Consider the following 14,325-nt stretch of genomic DNA (forward strand, 5'->3'; position numbering starts at 1 on the left):
GCGGTAGCGGCAGAGCCGCTGGAGGGAGCCCCCGGGCCGCGCTTCAGCACCGCGCTGGTGGACAGCGCCCGCGAAGGCGCGCTCCGCGTATCTCCCGCGTATCTCCCGCGCTGGGTTTGTGGGAAGGAATGCGTTCCCTCCCAGCATCGGGGGAGGTGAGGGGGAACGTGCCGGGGTAAAGAAGGATCCAACCTCTCCAATAGAGCGGACAAGAGAAACAGACAAAGCAGTGTGTAATTAGGTGACATTAAGTGGGCTCTGAGAAGGCAGGAGCCGGTGTGAATCAACACCAACACATGGCAGTCTGTGTGGATCCTGTTAAGGAGATTTATATATCTGGATCATTACGGTAATCAACTGGCTGGTAACCTCGCATTGTACACCACTCTAAGGTGGTTCGTTCACACTGCTGGCAAGGTATTAGGCTGTGAAACGAAGACATTTGTATCTCTCCCAGGAAATGCCTTTGTTAGAAGTGTCTGTGGGATGTGTGTGTTCCAGGGATCAGCTAAATAGCTGCAATACCTGCACATAATGAGACAGCAGTGCTTTATTCACAGATTCAGGATAGGACAATAGGACTTGGAAGAACCTTAAGACATCAGCATAACTCACACAGCTTTTGATCCAGTACTAATAGCACCAGCAGTGCATGGGAGTGGGACACAGCATACAGCTTCAGTCCATTCATCAGCACGTTACCACGAGCCAGGCAACAACTCTGCACAGTAATCGTCTTACGTTGATAGAACTCATTCAGGCAAAACACACTGTGTCAGATTCTCCCAACAGTGTGAGCCTGGCCACGGGGAAGTGAGGTCAAGCAGCCCTACAGCTCACTTGTGTGGGGGGGAAGGGAATAGACAGGGTGGACAAGAATTACAGGATGGCCAGGCTCTGAGTGAGGTAGATATGACCCAAGGACCATAATCATTAAAACTTATAGGTGCAATATCAGCCACTTCCCAGCTGTGCGTCCCAGTAGTCATGTAAACAACATGCCATCAGCAACACATTCCTCTACATCCTCCCTCCTTTGGGGATTTTCTGCCAGTATCTACACCTCCTTCCCTCTGATTCCCTGGAGCTAGCCAAATGGAGATGATAATCTGCTGTGAAATATTGGTAGCACAGAGCTGTGACAGTCTGGGAAAGGATGGGGGGAAGGGGAGCAGCAAGAATCCCCAGGATTAAGTTGCCCTAGAAAGGCAGCATTTTCTTGCTTTGAAGGGATGTCAAGAGCTCACTACATGCTCACTTCCTAAAGGAAGAAGCTGGGTGAGTGTAAAGTCAGGTTAGTCCTGGTTTAAACTTCTCAGACACATACCTTTCCCAGTGCCTCTCAGTTGTTTGCATGGCACCCCCTTCCCCTGTTTCCCCCCCCCTCCCCCCTCCATTTTAACCAGTTCCTTGTCCTAGACATCACTTCTAAGCACGATAACGTTTGCTTCATGACCACAAGCAAAACAGATATGTTGGTACCCTTCGAAGACAACTTACGAATTCACACCAAACCTCCAAGGAGCGCCTGTTTTCATTAAGGGTATTTCTTTGCTCTTCTTGGAAAAGAGCAACATGCCCTCCTCCCGTTTTCTCATAGCCCAGATCAAGCTGTGCAACGCACATTGAAAGCACAAGTCATCTCAGCAGGTCCAGAGTTAAAAGGCATGAGCAAGTAAATGAGAAATGAGCAGTGGGAGAGCTTGGCCAAGACAGAGTTATCTTTCCCATCTCATCCCATGGACCATTGCTGGAAATAAGGGAGGGAAGTGACAAATGTCCTGTCCCTCCGACTTGCCCCAGGAAAACTGTTCTGAGGAACAACAGTGAAGTGAACATACAAGGATGGGGAACAGAGTAGGCAGGAAGTGCCCCCCTCCCTATCTTGGGGTGAAACCTTATTCCACTGATTCTGTCACAGGGAGGATAGGCAATGTGGGAGCGAGAGGGAGGGAGAGAAGGTGTAATTTTGCCTGAGCACCTTGTTATAGGGGAAAGGATTCTTGAGACACCCCACACCTCCTCTTAGGGTGATGGAGAAAGAGGAGGCCTCCCACCCTTTCCTCACCACGGTACCTGGTTGAGGGAAGTCACGGCCAATCTAGGGATAACCAGCTGCATGATGAGCTGCAGGACAGAGGTGACCAGCCCAGCCAGGATGGCCCAGGTGAGCGGCAGCGGGAGCATGCTGTAGGTTGCGAAAAGTGTGAAGAGCACATAGCCAATGCCATCCCCAAGGAGGCCACAGCCCAGGCCAGCTGCCAGGATCTGCGTGGCCATGGCCACCCAAGTGACCACACCGCTGTACTGCAGGTAGGTGTATGAGGTTGTGTCCTTCCTGACCACCACTAAGGCACAGATCACCACCTCAATGCCAGTGAAGAAGCCCAAGAGAATGCCCTTAATGGGGTCCATGGGAGCGGAGGCCAGGGTCAGGTGGAGGAACAGCAGGGTCAGCTTGGTCAGCACGTCCAGGATGTTCATGACCACCTCGGATTTGCGCCGCTGGCCCAAGAAGTAGCGTTGGTAAAGGCGCTCCAGGTCCCGGGACTTGAAGGAATTGCGGAGAGTGGGGAAGATCACCCCGCGGTAGGTGTAGCCCCAGTTGAGGAAGAAGTCGGAGTTACTGGGGGCACAGTCCAGGGGCAAAAAGCCCAGGTCCCCATTGCTGCTCGTGCGCTCCGGGAAGACTTTGGTGCCTCCGTTGTTGTGACGCTCGCTGCCCAAACTCCGTCCGGCCGACTGTCTCCGGAAGTGGTGGTGGTGGTGGTGCGGGTGGTGGTTGGGGCAGCAGGTCTCCTCCGAGCTGAAGCCCTTGCCCCCAACGCTGCTGCTGCCGCCGCTGCTGCTGCTGTGCTCCTGGATGAAGCGCTGCTCGGTGATGTGGCGCACGGCCGTCTGCCACAGCAGGCGCTGGGGTCTGCTGCTGCCGGGGGGGGTCCTATTGATGGTGTAAAGTTCATCGCTGTCGCTCAGGCACCGCACCTCCGAGAGCTCCATGGCGGCGACTGGCGGGGGGCAGAGCACCGGTGGCGGAGCGAGGCGGGGAGTGGGGGGCACCGGCTCTGGGGAGGGGAACGGAGGGAGGGATGGAGCCGCGGGAGAGGAGGGAGGGGATGGAGAAGGGCGGGTGGAGACGGCGGGGTGCTGCCGGAGGGATCACATTTATAGGCAGGGCGCTGGCTCCGGCTGCTCGGCAGGCGGCGGGGCTGCTTCGCCGCTGGGGTCCTGCGGCGGCTCAGCGCAGGCGGTCTTCGCCCCGTGCCCGCATCCGCTTCCGCGGATCCCCGCGGAGCTTCATCCCGCGGAGTCCGGCTGCGGTGCAGCACCGGAGCCCCGGTGGGCCAGGTGTGCGCCCTCCTCGGGGCGGTGAGCGGGGAGGGAGCGGAGCAGAGGGTCCGGAGAGGAGGAGGGAAGAGCGGAGCATCTACGGGAGCACCCCCGATGCCCGGCAAGCGATTCTTGGTCTCATCCGGTGGCTGGAGGCGTAGAGGGATGGGAAAAGCCGCCTCGCAGAGAGCCGTTCAAAGAGGGCAGCTCTTCGCTCCAGGGATCCCGGGGCTCCGCTCCGAGCTCTGGTACCCGGGAGCTGCTGTAATCCCCGCGATTGCGGTCAGGGGAGAGGCGGTCGGGTCGCGGGCATCCTCGGTCACGGCGTCGGAGCCGCCGGCCGGGGGCTCCCCGCCCGCATCCCTCCGGCGGCGGGGCATGCCCTGCAGGGCGAGCAGCCTGCCTCAGAGCGAGTCTCTGCCCGGGGGGAGCTCGGGGCTGCCATCCATCTCAGGAGATCGGGAAAAGAAAAAAGAAAAAAGAAAAAAAAAAAAAAAAAAGGAGGGAAAATAAAAAAGGAAAAAAAAAAAAGAAAAGAAAAGGAAGAAAAAAAATGAGAGCGAGGAAACGAAAAACCCGCCCTAAACTCAGAGCTCTGGGAAGACCGCTTGGAGAATCCCAACTTCTCGGCGGAGCAGGGCAAGGAGGGCTTCGGGCTCTGGGGCTTCCCCCCGGCAGCAGGGAGGAGAAGAAGAAGGAGGAGGAGGACGACGAAGGCTCAAGGGAGTGCTGTGGCTGTAGGGCGGCGGGATGCGCGGTGCTGCCCCGGGAGCCGCGAGGACCGGAGCGGCGGAACCGGCAGCCGCCGGCGGAGTGGTGCTGCTGCGGGAGGGCGGCCCGGGAGGAGGCAGAGCCCCGCGCGGTCAGCTGATGCCCGCGACGTCGGCGGGGCTGCCCGCACCCCCCCGGCCCCGTTAAAGCAGCCGCAGCCGCCGCGTAGGGGATAGGGTGCGGGATGCAGAACTACGGGAAGCCAGGGCAGGGGCTGGGCTCGTGGTAGTCATTCAGGTTTCTCCAAATTGCCCTTTTTGGAAGTGGCCCCGTCTGTCCCACAAAGCCTAGAGGATCTGTCCATCTGTCATGCTTTTGAGACCTCATGCTAGAGTCGGGCATCTCTCTGCACAGGCATTCAAGTGACACTGCCTCAGGCCTTGCTTGAGCGTCACCATTCTTGCCCAGGGTTGGGGGAACCTTAGGAGCCAGCATCCCCTCTGCCTGGGTGAGCTCAACCCCTCCAAGAAAGGCTCTGTCACTGCCAGGGCTGTGGCTGTGAGCAGTCTGGACTGAGGGAGTTTGCTCGTGTATCTGACAGTGCCTATTCTCAGCATTTGTATTAAAGCTACCACATAGAGAACGGAAACTATCCCATGCACAGAGGCTGTGGTCAGAGCCTCTCCTCACTCCCCTCGTGTTGGCAGATGACATTGTCCTGCTCCTTTCTTGTCTCTATCTGTATGTGCAAATCTGAATGCTTTGTGCACAGTGGCACAGTCTGGAGAAGTGAGGTGGGGAATCAGTCTTTACCTTTCCTATCTCTCCTGTGCCCAGAATGAGTCTCAAGCTCCAAAGTAGTTGGAGCCTGACCCGAGGAAAAGACATTTTTTAGAGCTGCAATGCTACTGGTAGAAACAGCTGAAACAAAAACAGTCTACACAAGAGACTGTTGCAAATACAGGAGGAACATTTTCTTTATATTTCAAAAGACAAGAATAATTTCTGCTGAATTCCACCATATAAACATGCAGCAGTGAGGGCTTCTTTGGGCAGGCAGAATCTGGAAGTCCAGAGTGAAATCTAAGATTCATTTCCCTTCCACATTTATATATTTTAAGTGACTTGCTGTGAGCAGCTTCAAGTGTGGCATACTGAGTTTGGATTGCAAAAAAAGATCCCCTTTTTTTTTTTTTTTGTGACACTGCCAAGTTGTTTAGTTCTATTAAAAAGACAGGGGAGGGAGCAGTGCTGCCCTGCTTGGAGCCCTGGGTTTTGGTGGGAGTCCAGGTGTGTGACCAGTCCATATAGTGTTCCCTGATAAATAACGAATAACCTTCACACCATCATTTAACTCACCTTTATTTATTATTACCCTAAGAAAAGCATGGAGATTCAGGAAGGATTTTGGTGATTGTTTCTGTATTTGCACTACAATGGATATGGGGACTTCAGCCAAGTCTGTGTCCCATGCGTGAGGCAGGTTTTGCACAGATATAAGCAGAGGAAATTCTTGTTCTACAGAGCTCAGATAAGGAATGAGTGGTGCTTTTGTGAACAGGAACGGGTCTTTCCTGTGGGTCAGCATGCCCCTCTGGCATGCTGCTAGCCTGGAATGGGTTAATATTGCTCTTGCAATAATGAAAGAGACACACATCCCTGCTCATAGATAAATCCCAGAGAAATTGCAGCACCACTTGGAGATGAAAATATGACTGTAAATGGAGAAGTCATAACACAGTAAAAGAAATTATAATTACTAGTGGTATTACCACAGAGGACAGCAAAATAATCTTGCACCTTCTAATTGCTCAGCACAAATAATGCTAGGTCAAAGGAAAAGGAGACAAATAGTAATGTGCAGCTTAAGGAGGCAACCGTTCCAAAGACATAAGATGAAGCCAATGAAGGTAGCTCTCAGCTCCCCAGTTCTGCTATAATCACTGAATCGCAGCACTGCAGAGATCGTTGGCCCTCATGGAAGGCTGAGCTCTCCCTCCCATCGTTTCCATGATGGAGGCTCTGTACCTCCCCAGGCAATCTATTATTTCTATGCTTCTCCATCCTTTTCTTAATATCTAACCTGAATATTCTTTGCAGCATTCACTAAGCGCGTCACTTCCTCTCCTGTCCACCAGACAGGCAGAGCACATTATCCTGGCAGCAGTCTGGGCATATTTAACAGTTGCCTCTTCCATCCCTTCCCTCTCCCCCTTCTCTTTTCTTAGGCTAAACAACATCATACTTTTTTTTTTTTTTTTTTCCCCACAAAGATAATATTTTCCAGATCTTGAATTGTTCTTTTCAGTTTGCTTCTGTAAATTTCATTGAATCACAGAATCATTTGAATTGAAAGGGACCCTTACAGGTCACCTGGTCAAACTCCCATGCAGTGAACAGGGACACCTACAGCTAGAGCAGGTTGCTCAGAGCCCTGTCCAGCCTGACCTTGAGTGTCCCCAAGGACACGGCAACCACTGCCTCTCTGGGCAACCCTCTCTGAGGGTGTGCCTCACCACCCTTATTGTAAAAAACTTTTTCCTTATATCCAGTCTAAATTTCTCCTCTTATGCTTTGAAACCACTTCCCCTTGTCCTACCACAACGCCACAACAGACTCTGCTAAAGTGTCTGTCCCCTTCTTTCTGGTTTCATGATATCGTTTTCTGCTTCCCTCTGAGATGCCCATAACTCGACTCAGTTTCACAGTGGAAAGATTAGTATGTCTGGTGAGCTGCACTCCCATTTATACACCATGCAAAATGCCTCCCATCCCAGGCTTATCCACAGCTGATGTCTTCCTGAAGTTCTTTGCTGTCCTCAAGGCCTGGGCAGGTGTTACTTGCTCCATACGTACATTACAGCCTATGTGAAGTACCTTGCATTTAACCTCACTGAAGCTCACTGTACATCTTCAGCCTGCATGCCCAAATTGCTTAGATCATGTTGAACACTAAACCTGCACTCCTCCATGCCAGCAGTCCACCCCAGCTCTGAGCCCTTAGCAAGCCCACTCTCTTCAGTGGTGATGGCAAGTACATTTAGGCAACAGCTGTTGTGTGTATTTCTTGCCCATATTTCTGAACCTCAAAAGTTGACCCGTTGGTGCAAGGCTGTCAATATAAGATATAAGATAAGATCCTCCTGAGCATAGGGATGTGCTGCAGCCACGCGCTGTGCTCTGCAGTGTGGGGAGGAAGTCTGTCCATAGTCCATATAGGGAATGGGTCCTTATCACTACAGGGTGGGTGCATTGGGGTGAGACAAGAGAATTTCACACATCCTTCCTGAGTCCTGTGACTGCTGACAGGGGCTTTGGGCTTTGATTGTGTGCATTATTCAGGCTTTGCTGCTATTGCATTTTTTTCACTTTTTTTAATAGAGCTAAGTGACTTGGCAGTGTCACAAAATCACTAAAAGCCATTTAAAAATAATACTGTCACTAGAAGGCTTTTGAAGGATGAAATCAGACAGAATTCATTCCTCTTCTGTCACCTGAAAGTTTATGTCACACTCCTCTACTCCTTCCCCCTCTCTACCCACAGGAGTAACATTTATGTGCAGCTTAATGTTATGATATTTAATCATGCAAATAGTGATCTCATCGAGTTTAGAGGGACTATTTATGTCCTCAGGACCACAAGACGGGAGCTGTGCTCTGTAAAGCACTCTGAGGTTCTCCAGTGAAAGTAAGCTCAATATCTAACATGCTATGAAGGAATGCGAACATATCTCATTTGAAAACAGATTCCACAAAGTAACTATTTAAAAAAAAAGGGAAAAATGATCAATAGAGACCTAACCTATCTATCTCGTCATGCATACACTGAAATAGGAAACTTCAGTCACGGTGAAAATGATAGAATATGAGCACATAATTTGTCTTTCCTTCTTATTTTTTTGGGTTTCTTTTTTTCCTCTTTTTTTTTTTTTTTTTTTTTTTTTCACGTTCCTTCTCTCCTTGGTAACAATTAAGACATTCTAATAATGAAAGAAAAAAAGAAAAAGAACTTACAGTATTGATTGAGTCTCTTTCTAAAACCTGCCTATCATTCTTCCTCAAATGAAAGCATGTCTCAGTGTGATGTCTGTATGGAAGCAAGAAATGGACATAAGGGAATGGATCAAAAAACATAACTCTAGCTAGTAAAAGCATTCAGACTGATTAACGAAAGGACCAGTGAAAGAAAAACAAGGCTTTGTAAACTGAAAGATCAGAGAGAGAGAGGACGAGGGCACATAGATAACTGGATACAATCAGTAATTTCTGGGGTTTGCGGATGGTTTTTCTCAATGTAGTGAAAATATCAATGAAATGTTTTAAAATTTGCAGGGAATGAAGCTAAATTATTGCATACCTCAATGGTGCCATATGGCAGGAAAATAAAAAATAAAAAAAAAAAAAAGGAGAGAGGAAGAGCCATAGAGTTAAGAGGTAGAAATAGATGTCAATTTTAATGCCTTTAAAGAATATATTTTTAGTTTTAGTTTTTTTCTTTTCTGTGCATGGTATAGCTTTGCCATGTTATGAAACAGCCATTCTACCACATGCAAACCTCTTCCTCCCTCTGTCTCTCCACCAATACTCTTACCTCCGTACAAGGTCTAAGCACACAGATTTTATGGCGGGCGAGGAGGGACTGGAGATGGTACTTTGCCTTTGAAGCAGTGGGAGAAACTGTTTCCACTTTCTCCCAAGTCAGCTTCCACATTCACCGAGCTATTACTGCAGGTTTTAGAATGGATTAGCAGCTGTGACCATTGCAGATCATTTACTTCATAGCCAGTTGTGCTGATTAGGACTATCTTTGCCAGGGTGCTTTCTACTGAAATCTATTGATCTGTCTATTCAAATAATTGTTGTACTTTCTCTGAAAATTAACCTTCAGAAAGGCATTAACATGATGGAAAGTTTCAGCTCTTAATTTTTCATTTTTGAATGGTTCTCTCAAATTTTGGTGGTAGATTGTAGCATTTTTTTTTCAGAATCAGACCTGACAAGTGACAGTGTCCTTAAACCAAACAAGACTGAATGGAAAAGAGGACGATTTTTCTCCTCTGAGAAAGGAGGGTGATTATTCAAATTCAAAACCAAGTGAAATTTCAGTAATCTGAGGAAAAACAAACCAATGGCTTCTCCAAAGAGAACTGCTGCCAGCTGTCCTCTGCATTGCTCCTGGGGCTGCCCAAAACTTTCCCTTCACCCTTACACACTTTTCTAACCATGTCTCAAAGAAGGACTGTTCCTAAGCTTGTTTGTCTCCTGTATACCCACAACAGCCCTCATGTAATGCTGTTAAATCTGGTGAATCCCTGGGGCACCTGCATTGCTGAATGAATAATACTTCTTACAGAGTAGTATACAGTTCTTGATGCTTCATGGGATTCCTTTGAAGAACGCTCTTTCTTTTAATACAAAAGACCTTTGACTTGCATGCTAATTGCAACAGAAGTTAAAAGGAAATGAACTGTTAAATTCACCTCTCAAAGCACTACAAGCAAAATCTTTGTATCGATGGCAGTCAGACCACTCGTAAGCATTTTGCTCTTGATTTGTTATCTGAAGCAGCAAGTGGTAGGAGTGAAAGCCTGATGGGAAAAGCTATAATTGAAATTAATACAGTAAAGGAGACTCGAATTTGAGACATTAAATATAAACTAAAACCTAAAAAAAGAAGACATAAAACCATTCTCTATAACTTTTTCACTTTGGGACAATAATTCTTAGCTGCATGTAGAGGCTTTCACAAGCAAATCTCAAAGTGTTTTTCTTCTTACAGGATGGAGATATTTCCTGTGGATGTATACAATAAGTCTAATTAGGCTGCAAATAGGGAGCTGTTATATTGTATGAGATTTTAAGTCCATCCAGATCAGTATCCTGCAGTTACTGCAGTATAAGACATATCCTTAGAGGAAATCCCTCTGTCAGCCAGATCAAAGTGGGGAAAGTCTGGTAGGGTTTTGTATGCATGTGCTTATGTGTGTGTATTAAGCCTTGGAATGGGAACAAAACCTAGAAATGTTGATGTTTCCAATTGAAAGGAAATTCCTTTTTGTTTCTTCTCCTTCTTCTTGTATCTGGGGAAAAATTATCTAGTTCAATTTTTAAATAAAAAATGAAGCCAAGTTTTCAGCTCCTGGGAACTCCTTGCTTTCAACCTTATTCTCTTCACCAATCAAGGGACATGCAAGCTCTGGTCCAGTGGCTCAGGATGGACTTCCCATGCTTCCAGGGCTGATGGAATTTCAAGGATGGTGAAAAACACAGAAATGCTGTGAGTCTCGGCTGAAAAAAGCCTGGCAGTCTGTCATCTTAGCTGCAAAATCTCCAAGTTGAGCTTTGCAGCAGCACCTTACTGAGCTGGCAGGATGCCATGCAGGTTTCTGAAAGAACCCGGTTTCTATTTCTGAAATGTTGCTTCATCAGATACTTTGCTTATGCAAATGTGTAGGATTCTGTGTTTTGCTGGCCTGCAGATACGTACATTGTCTAATTTAGATGAGTTCCTAGGCAGCACTTTTCCCCAGCAACATAACACTTGCCCAGCTCCCTCATCTTGTATATGAAGATTTCTTGCATTACAAAATGGAGAGTATGTAAAATAACACTTTGAGGGGCTTGCCATAACACAGAGAAAGCACTGGTGCCTGTTGTGCCTGATATTAACAGGGATTTATTTCAAACTGAGTACCCATCATAATGAAAACATGTTAATCTGCTCATTGCCAGTCAAGCTGGGGATGGTAGGTGTTCTCAGACAAAATGTTTAGGAGGAATTGTTGACTCACAGCAATCTTTAGTCATTCTCTGAAATGATACTACTGATGTGTATGGAATTAGCATAGCACTTTTTTCTCTATTCTATTATTTTGTTTTTACATTCAGTAACATCTTCCTTGACATATGGGGAGGATAATAAATTCATGTTTGAGTAATCTATTGATTTGTATTACATTTCTTTAAGTCACCAAGTCCTTTCATTTTCTAGTGTCGCAGGACTTGCTTTAGCAGATAAAATCCAGTCTCCTTTTAGTAGCAATGGTAAAGTCTTGGTGCTTCAGAGGAAGATAAAAAACTGTCCTGTAGGTGGTCTGCTTTACATAAGAGATTGATTTGATCTTCTCTTACCTGACTAGAAGAGGCAATGTCAGTCTTAAAGCCTGCATGTATTCCGTTTTTAAAGTTGTGAGGTTGCTACAAGCCAAGGAAAGTATCGCTCATTGCCAGGTAACACGTGAATCTACAGAACATCCAAAGTCTTTTCTTGGAAATTGGCACGAATAATGCCAGTGACACCTATAGTGCTCAAAAACTAAACTAAATAGTTTCATTTGAGAGTAAAATCACAGATATTGTTACCGTGTTTAAAAACATTTGTAATGGGAACATAAGTAATATAATTCACACAGAGGATGGCTGAGGTTGCTCTCAGTTTTATAAGGAAGCAAACAGGATTATTCACTCTGGAACTGTACCTGGAGCCAAAATTCTTTAATTGTGATGTTTTGTTAGGACAAAGGTTCTCACTGTACTACAACCTGCTGCAAGGTTTGTGGCACCTCTCTAACCAAGACACTTCCCATGGATATTTTCAGCCTGTGGCAGCTCAGACATTTTGTTTTAGCAGAATCTGTAGTACAGAATGCTGTAGTACTACAGCATCATGATCCCAAGTGTTGATTCCAATAAGGTTCACATCATACTATACTAGAGATGCCTCTGCAATGAAATCCCACTCTGTTTCTTTTGATAGCTCTACATTTTTGCATACCCTTTTTAAATTTTATTTTTTTATTTTTTTAATGCAGTAACATCTTATGGCTACAATGCCATTACACAGCAAAATATTTGTAATTCCAGAGGAATTTCAGCACATGTTGGGAAACACCACTTAAGCATAGTAAAGAGCCATATGGAATTTTAGAAAACGAGGAAGTTTGTGTGGGAGTAGTTGTGACCACTGCAGTAAGAAATGGCCCTTATATAGCAGTTGGCCTCTTTTGAGATTTCTGCAGGAATTACAGCAGAGAAGAGTTTAAATATTTAGTGAGCAAGTTGATGGCTTTCTGAGCTTTACAGAAGCTGACAGAATCTTATCAAAATAATGGCAAACTAGTAAAGCTTTAGCGCCAAAACTTCAGGAAAGAAAAATTAAAGTCTTCCTCTGGATTTGATCTGAGCATTGTCCCAGACCATTACAGCTTACTCCCAATCATCCAGCTATGTGTATTTTTTTCCAACTAAAATCCTAAAGAAATCCCAAAGTCCTAAGAAACATACCTTGAATGACCATTTTTTTTCTATGATCATAGGTTACTAACTTTTTTTAACTTCAGTGACATTGCATTATTTACACTTCAAAACATATACCAGAGGTAAAAATCTGGATGATGGAATAAGTGTTGTCATTACTAAATACCAGGAGCATCACTGTTAAAGGGCACAAACAGATTTAAAAATATTTTTTGCTTATTCAAGATACAATCTAGAAGAACAAAGAAAAGAACAGAAGATACAGTTCATTGGGAGCAAATGGAAAGTTTTGTATACAGGCAGAAATAATCAGTTACATTAGCACACAATGGGAAACAGCTGCTTAAATAGCAGTTCTGCAAGAAATGATCTGGGGGTTATTGAAATTGAGCCAACAATGTCATGCTGCAGTAGGAAAAACAAATATTGTGGTATATAAGCAGAATGGTAGTCTTTTAAGGCTAGTGAAATAATCCTCCTCCTTTCAGAGGAGGGCCACAGATAAATGATCTGAGATGGAATATCCCTAGGAAGACAGGCTGAGAGAGCTCGATTTGTTCAACCTGGAGGAGAGAAGGCTCCAGGGAGACCTTTCAGTGGCCTTTCAGTATCTAAAGGTGAGCTGTATCTGTTATGTTAGCAGGATCTGTTATGACAGGACAAGGAGGAATGGTTTCGAAGTAAAAGAGGGGAGATCTAGACTGGTTATAAGGAAAAAGTTTTTACAGTTAGGATGGTGAAGCACTGGCACAGGTTGCCTGGAGAGTCGATGAATGCCCTGTCCTTGGAGACATTCAGGGTCAGGCTGGATGGGGCTCTGGACAACCTGATCTAGCTATAGGTGTTCCTGTTTATTGCAGGGCAGTTGGACTTGATGACCTTTAAAGGTTCCTTCCAATTCAAATGATTCTGTAATTCAATGATTCTCTTCAATTATGGTAGGGTCATTGCTTCACTATGTCCAGTTGTTAATGTATAGGGCCAGAAATACCTTACTAAAGAGGGAACAAGGCAGACAAGGGCGCAACCAGAGCCAGCCACAGCACAGGTCAATGGACACCTCCATGGGGATGGGGATGGGCTCAGGCTGGCACTTCATCCCAAGGAGACAGAATGGTAACTTATGGCATTGCTGGGGCAGGGACTGATGGCCCTGGGGTAGGCTGAGGTGGGGTTCTGAGACGTGGGATGGGGTAGAGAAGGTTGGGGCCAGTAAAGAATTGTTGATGCCTTCTGAGTCTGGACACCAGTTCTGAGGACTGCACACCAAAAAATGATGGACCTTCCAGAAACAGTTAAGACAAACATGATGTGAGATTTACAAAAGAAAGCAAGGAAACTTGAAAAGATCACTTGTTCGAGTTTGTTTAGGTGTTGCACTCAAATGCTTCTAAGCATTTGAGTCTTCTAAGAAAATAAAGAACAGTATCATAAGAATTAAAGCAATACAAAGTGAGTAATAATGTTTTATAACTGTAAAGGATACTGTTGTTTAGGCATATCTATTTGACTAACACTTATTTCACTGAAGAAAGAAGGCAGTCATTAGTAATTTCCTGAAGAGTGCAGTAGATGATATTTAGATGTGATGACACTTATCATCACCATTTGTAAACTTTGTGCATAATATAGTCTTGACTCATATTCACCTTTACATTTCAGAACTTTATTTAGTCGCTGTTAATTTAAATTCCTCTATTGCACATACAGCAGTATTCGAACAGAACAAGTTAATTTCTTTTTAAAGAAACATGGTCACCTTCTAGCAGCTCAATTTTAATAATTTCTGCAACATATGGAAGAATTCTTTATTTAACTTTGATGGACTATTAACTGTTGAAATGTAGCTTTTCATCTTTCATTATTTCAATAGCTCAGAGTCACAGATACTTGTACGCTTAGTCTCATCTTTGTATTTTTGCAGACCTTGGTATTTTGCATGAGCTGAACACACAAGGCCAGATTCTCATTCCATTGAGACTCTCTTGACTCAGCAAAGACAGAAGATGGCAAAAGTCCAACCGCTTC

The 14,325-nt window shown here is 45.8% G+C and overlaps 1 protein-coding gene across 2 annotated transcripts in view; it reads right to left on the reverse strand.

The window, feature by feature from the left end:
- The window catches only part of ADCY8 (adenylate cyclase 8), a 119,100-nt gene extending 114,926 nt beyond the window's left edge, over positions 1-4,174 (reverse strand). For both annotated transcript variants that reach the window (XM_004940042.5, XM_418437.8), the window contains exon 1: positions 2,077-4,174. In XM_004940042.5, coding sequence (XP_004940099.1) covers positions 2,077-3,000 — 924 coding nt within the window. In that variant the 5' untranslated portion in view covers positions 3,001-4,174. The remainder of the gene's footprint in view (positions 1-2,076) is intronic.
- Positions 4,175-14,325: the final 10,151 nt, after the last annotated feature.

This window comes from Gallus gallus, chromosome 2 (assembly GCF_016699485.2).
Source record: "Gallus gallus isolate bGalGal1 chromosome 2, bGalGal1.mat.broiler.GRCg7b, whole genome shotgun sequence".
Lineage (NCBI taxonomy): Eukaryota > Metazoa > Chordata > Aves > Galliformes > Phasianidae > Gallus > Gallus gallus.